The 6,791-nt window shown below is 37.5% G+C and overlaps 1 protein-coding gene across 1 annotated transcript in view; it reads right to left on the minus strand.

Moving 5' to 3' along the window:
* The window catches only part of Pde3a (phosphodiesterase 3A), a 257,004-nt gene that overhangs the window by 102,475 nt on the left and 147,738 nt on the right, over positions 1-6,791 (minus strand). The window contains exon 2 of the mRNA XM_028780995.1: positions 517-567. Within this exon, the coding sequence (XP_028636828.1) occupies positions 517-567 (51 nt within the window). The remainder of the gene's footprint in view (positions 1-516; positions 568-6,791) is intronic.

Consider the following 6,791-nt stretch of genomic DNA (forward strand, 5'->3'; position numbering starts at 1 on the left):
TATAGAAAGGGTTAGAATTAGTTTCTTTTAAGAAAATAATAGGTTCTTTCATCTTTATATTCCTTAGACAAAGAGAATTAATTTGGACACAAAATTTTCTTAATTAGTTCAGAGTTTTCCCCCCGATTCTATTTCAGAATGTTTAACCAGAAACAGGAAGATAGAGGAGAGGAGGAAGAGAGCACATGGAAAATTATCAAAGGAAGTGAATGAGGTCCAGAGAGTGGGTTGTTGATCATAATGCCTTCTGCAGAGTTGAGAGGAATATAAAGTTCACATGCACATAAACACAGAGCAATCTGGAAGATCAGGAAGGTCTCAGGAGGAAAAGACTGACATCTGCCTGTGGGTCTTGAAATCCAGACTTTAATTGCAGCTAACTTAAATAAAAACAAATGGCACAATTATTTTTGCCTCTTCCTCTGTCTGCAGGTTATTATTTCTTGAATTTCACAGAATCTATTCTTCAAAGCATTAAGAAACAGAAAGTGAGAAAATGAAGGAGAGGGTGCTTACCTGGGATCCTCGTGGCCCTCTCTTGTGGTCCCATTCTGAATGACCCATGAGCTGTGAAGACAAGAGTGTAGTTATGGTAAACCAGGTGCATGTTTCATGTGGGCAGTATTCTCACTCATGCTTTGAAAGAATAATTACACCATTGAATCTGTTTTCTAATAGGAATGGTATCAAGTAGACATCATGAGCAAATTAACATGAAGGAATAAAGTCTTGATAGCTAGCAATTCAAACCATAATAGTGCCAAAGGTATCTGAATATCTCTGGTAGGAAGAATCCTCTATGTATGGCTTTAGTACCTTTGTCAGAAAGATCCTAGACACGTGTTAAATTGTGCAAAACTTCAGTTTCCATGTCAATAAGCCTGTGGTTACCCAGGGAAATAAACACCGTAAGTCACGCAATAAGGCTGTCTAGGATGTCTAAAGCACTATCAGTAAGAAGCAGCAGCAGGGCAATCTTATTTTTTAGTTATTTTCAATTCTCCTTTGGTAACACCACAAAAACATGACAGATTCAAGGAGTACAATGAAGGGCCCAGTGTGGTGGTGCACACCTGTGTGGTGCACACCTGTAACACTGCACCAGAAAGGTGGAGGTAGAAGGATCAGAGCTAAAAAACAAGTCAAATGTCACTGGGAGCTACATGAGACTTTGTCACAAATCAAAAGGAAACAAACAACAAAAGGCAAAAAAAAAAAAAAAACAGAACAAAACACCAAGTTAATGATTATATTTTTACAACAATTTTATTTATTTATTTATTTATTTATTTATTTATTTATTTATTTGGTTTTTTGAGACAGGGTTTCTCTGTGTAGCCTTGGCTGTCCTGGAACTCACTCTGTAGACCAGGCTGGCCTCAAACTCAGAAATCCACCTGCCTCTGCCTCCCAAGTGCTGGGATTAAAGGTGTGTGCCACTACTACCCGGCTTTTACAACAATTTATAAAGTAGTATCAAGTTATCCTCGAAATAAGAAAACCTCTGAGCTACTTTGCACATACTGCAGGATTATTATTTGTTAGAAGTAATGTGTCACCCCCTTCCCCACATCCTGCCTTTCTGTGTTTATAACCCCAGTGTGAATGAATTACGATTTGAGAAAAAAATAAATTATAAAAAAATAAAAAAAAAGAAGTAACATTTTTCAGGAAAAAATATTAAAAAAATATACATCTTTATAGGAACTGGGAGAAATGAGACATCACTCATTTCCTCTGCACATGCACTTCCCATAATTACAAACTGAAGGGCCACTTACAGCCAGGAAGCTTACCAACAGCATGAAACAGACACATCCACCCACATCCCTCCATCTCTGGTGTGCAGCCTGACCCATCAGTGGATACAGTAGCAAGCTGCCACAGTAACAGGAAACACAGTAAGCCTTTGAACAGAACCCAGAAAAACAGAAATCTGTGCAGAACAAATTCTAAGGCTTGACTGGCTACTAAAAAAGCCTTATTGTAGAAGACGAAATTCTATACATTGATCATGTGTCCGGTGCTGCTCCAACAAATGGACAGGCACAAGTGAATTTCATCAAAACCTAACAGAATATCTTAAATAACACTAAAGAAGTCTTAAATTTGACTATGAAAACAAATGCTTAAGTCATACTGGAGGATTATGCCTAAGAGTGTGATATACAGAATGACACATTAGATAATAATGTCCTATGTAGTAGATATTTGGTAAGAAAGTAAATTTTAGATATTTTTACCTCCAAAAGGAAAATTGATAATGGTTCTCTGTTGATAGGTCCATGCAATAACCCTTGGGTACACACTGTCCTTTCTCCAAGTGTTGCTCCTCTTATCCATGTGCTTAAGCCTACATGAAAGTTTTGTAGTGAAATCTACCGTTGTCTCAAAAATAAAATATAACATATAAGATGATAGCTACCTCTGTTTATTTGTATGCCTTGTTTACCTCAAATGTTATAGCAGAAAAGCTGAAGAAACAACACCAACAAATTATAAAACAAACGTAAAAGGTAAGAGGCTACAGCTCAATAGGAGAAGAAGGAATTTGATTTCAGCACCAATTTTAAAAAGGTTAAAAAAAAAACTCAACTCTATTAACTTATGGGAAAATGCTAGTTTTATTGGAAATGAAAGAAAGTAAGTAAGCTGCTTCTGTTGCCTATTAAAGCAGTAAATTTACCACTATGGCTACCTGATGAAAAGTAATACAAAATATTCCTAGCTTACAGCAAATGCAAATATATAAATATATTATGCATGTGCATATTTTATATATGCAAATATGTTGTCCTTGAAAATGTCTAGCCTTTTAGGGCTAGAAGTATGAGTCCTTGGTTAAGAGCATTTGCTGCTCTTAAGGAAGACCCAACTTCAGTTCCAGGATGTACATGGTAGCTGATAGCCAACTGTCCTGAACTGTAGTTCCAGGGAATCTGAAGGGTATCCAAGGGCACCAGGCATACATGCAGTGTGCACGCAAGAGCACGCACGTGCGTGCACACACACACATACACACACACACACACACAAACACACACTCAGGAAAATAATTCACTCACATAAACTAAAAATAAAATACGTCTCTAAAAAGTATACCCTTTGAACTAAGTAAATCAAAATATAAAAGTCCAGTAACAAAGATCTGCTAAAATCTAGTATACAACAGATGACAAATCAATCAATAAGTTATAGTATGAGATTAATTTGCAGAGTGCAATTAAAATTTGACTTTAGACTCTTTGACCAAAATTACATTAAGAAAATCTTTGTGACACAAGTTAAAATTAAACTAAGGTAATTCATGCGCCTCATTTTATGAGACACAATTGATCACTGCCCTCAGCAACACTATCATAATGATTTAATTATAGTTTGGCTAGCCCATAATTTGGGCAAAATTAGCCAACCATTATTCAAAATTAAATGTTCATACAGTTCAGATTTCTTTAATGTTTTAATTTTATTTTTCTAATTTATGGGTATTACTTTTTTGGTAAATGCTCATTAATTCTAATTTAAAGTTGCTGATGAGGTTCACAAATACCAACCAATTAATCAAATAATTAGTATGGTTTATAAATATTTAAGTAAAGCCATTTAATGATTTGTTCTCTAGAATAATCAAAAGCAATTCTTGACACACGTCAATCGCAGGCCCCATTGTGGCCTTAGGATTGGTATCTATGTATGGAAAGATAGTTGGCAGGGTTAGGTGAGCCCTGTACTGGTGATAACATGATATATTAAAGTATTTGAGAAAGAATACTCTATAGGAGGCTGGCTGGAGAGATCACCACTAGCCCTACTGACTTCAAGCCAGCAGGGTTAGAATAAGCTGGCAAAGTTTGCTACCCATGGCTATTACAGTAAACATGGGTAAATTAATTTCTAAATGAAAATCATAATCTATACTCCAGGGATTAAAGAGGGAATATTTGCTTGTAGCATCAAGTTAAGAAGACAATGTTTTTCTCAGAACAGAAAATGAGAAAAGCATGAAATTTCTCCCCATCACTTAGATCTTAAAGATGTTTTTAGCCCAAGAATAATGTTATTTTTCAATGTACACTAATTTGAATCATCACATATTGCACAAGAAAAGATCAACTTTTGTAAATCTGAACTTTAAAAAAATATTCTGGAATATCTCACTGTCTAAATTTTGCCCTTTCATTAAAAAACAATAATAATTTGCTAAGTGTATTATCGATCAGAGACAGCAACTTCCCAGCATCATATGAGAAAATAATGAGAGCATATCAGTGTAAATGAATTATATTTTATTCTATTATAAACATCGATATGACATTATATTTAAAAGGTAGGATTGGAGAACGACTGTGGTATGTTCAAAGACTTATTTTATATGAGTGTGCTTATATGCTCCACGTGCATACAGAATCCTGCAGGGGCAGGCAGAGGACATCAGATACACTGGAACTTCAGTTACAGATGGTTGTCAGGGATTGTGTGTGTATGTGAGTGTGTGCATATGTGTGCATGTGTGTGCATATGAGTGTGTGCATATGTGTGTACATATGTGTGCATGTGAGTGTGTGCATATTGTGTGCATGCGTTTGCATGTGAGTGTGCATGTGAGTGTTTGTGCATGTATGTGCATCTAAGTGCATGCATGTGTGTGTGCATGTGTGTGTACATGAGTGTGAGTGTATGTGTATCTGTTCATGTGAGTGTGTGCATGTGTGTGTACATGTGTGTGCATGTGTGTATGCATATGTGTGTGCATGTGTGTACATATGTGTGCATGTGATTGTGTGCATATGAGTGTGTGCATATGTGTGTACATGTGTATGTGCATGTGCTTGCATGTGAGTGTACATGTGTTTGTGCATGTATGTGCATGTGAGCATGTGTATGTATGTGTGCATGTGAGTGTGTGTGCATGAGTGTGTGAGTGTATGTTTGTGTATGCGTGTGCATATGTGTGTGTACATGTGTGTGTATGTGAATGTATGCATGAGTGCATGTGTGTGTGCATGTGAGTGTGTGTGTAAAGTGTGTGCATGTGAGTGTGTGTGTGCATGCGTGTGTGTAAATGTGAGTAAGTGTGTATGTGTGAGTGTGCACATGCACAAGAGGAGGCATATCCAGGTCCTCTAAAAGAGCAGGGGTTAACTGCCAAGCCACCTCACTAGCCCTTGACTGTGTTTTTACTTTTCTTATTTGTTTGTTTGCTTCTTTTTTTGTTTTAAATGCAGGCTACTGTTATTATTTTTAATGTCATCCAAAGTTATGTATGGAACTCTATACAACATGAAAAATATAAAGAAAAAGCAATTAATTATAACTACAATAAATGAGATACAGGAGGGCTGTCTAACTAAGGAGGGCATTAAAGAAAATTAGCTGGGTATTTCTCCCTACAGATTTAAGGCTTTAACCCTTCAACTCTATGTTTAACTAAAATAATTTGAGCTCAGATTATCATCTATTATTTCAGCATTGAGTCCATGGGGATTTTCTGTGATTGAGTTTCATGTAAATGTGGTGGCAGGTATCTCTGAAAAAAACAGGACCACGGGGCAAGAGGTTTTAGACAGTACTTAGATGTTCTGCAGCCCACTCTCTCAAATAGTGATTGTAAGTGAAAATATTGCTAAAAGAAATATTAAGGAAAATAGGATGCATAGGAAAGTCCACAAACTTCAGATTGAAGCACAAACTATTGTTATTCTGTCAATAATAAACTCACACATTCCTTTGATTAATCTGGTAGATTTAGTGTTACCTTACAGATGATCAATGCAGTCATGGGATTAGATTTTTAAAATGGAGGAAGAAGAGGAGGAGGAAGAAGAGGAGGAGAAAGATAAGGAAGAGGATGAAGAGGAGGAGTAAAAGGAGGATGAAGAGAAGAAGAAGGCAGCGGAGAAGAAGAAGAAGAAGAAGAAGAAGAAGAAGAAGAAGAAGAAGAAGAGGAGGAGAAGGAGAAGATGGAGGAGGAGGAAGTAGAAGAAGGAGGAGGAGGAGGAAAAAGGAGAAGGAGAAGGAAAAGAAGAAGGAGAAGAAGAAGAAGGTGGTAATAATATTTATGACCTAAGGACAACTAGGAACAGAAGTACAAAATGAAAAAACTGGGCATTTTTCTTCTTTCAATCTATCCCATATGGACTAAGCCTTTGAGATAAATGAATAGCAGTAGGGCACCTAAGCAATTCTGGGAAAAATATCTGAAAGTATTAACTCCTTTGAGAGAAGAATGTGTATGACTTTAAGATGCGCTAAATATAAGAGAAAGAGATGAGCCCTGGAAAATACATAAACTCTGAGAGTTAAGAGTCCACGGCTGAGAGAAAAATGTTTGCCTCTCACCATCTATTTTAAAATTCCACTTGGCTATTCACTATGATCACCCCTTGGAGGAATGACATTTTGATAACTATTTTACCAGAAAGAACGAGGATACGTAGGCTATCGGGGTTAAGCCTATACATACATGGCAGGCAAAATCTTTCCCTAAGTCCTAAGAAAGGGGGAAGGGAGAAGAAAAGGGGAGGGAGGGAGAGAGAAAGAGAGGGAGAGAGAAAGAGAGGAAGAGGAGAAGGCAGAGGGAGAGGGAGAGAAAGAGAAGGGGTTGGGGGAGGGGAAGGGAAGAGGGAGAGAGAGAAAGAGAGGGAGAGAGAGAGGGAAGGCAGACAGAGGGGGAGAGAAAGAGAGGGGGAGGGGGAGGGAAGAGGGAGAGAGGGAGAGAGGGAGAAAAATAGACAGAGAGAGAGAGGGGGAGGGAGGGAGGGAGGGAAAGAGAGAGAGAGAGAGAGAGAGAG

Source organism: Grammomys surdaster, unplaced genomic scaffold, assembly GCF_004785775.1.
Source record: "Grammomys surdaster isolate TR1022 unplaced genomic scaffold, NIH_TR_1.0 373, whole genome shotgun sequence".
Lineage (NCBI taxonomy): Eukaryota > Metazoa > Chordata > Mammalia > Rodentia > Muridae > Grammomys > Grammomys surdaster.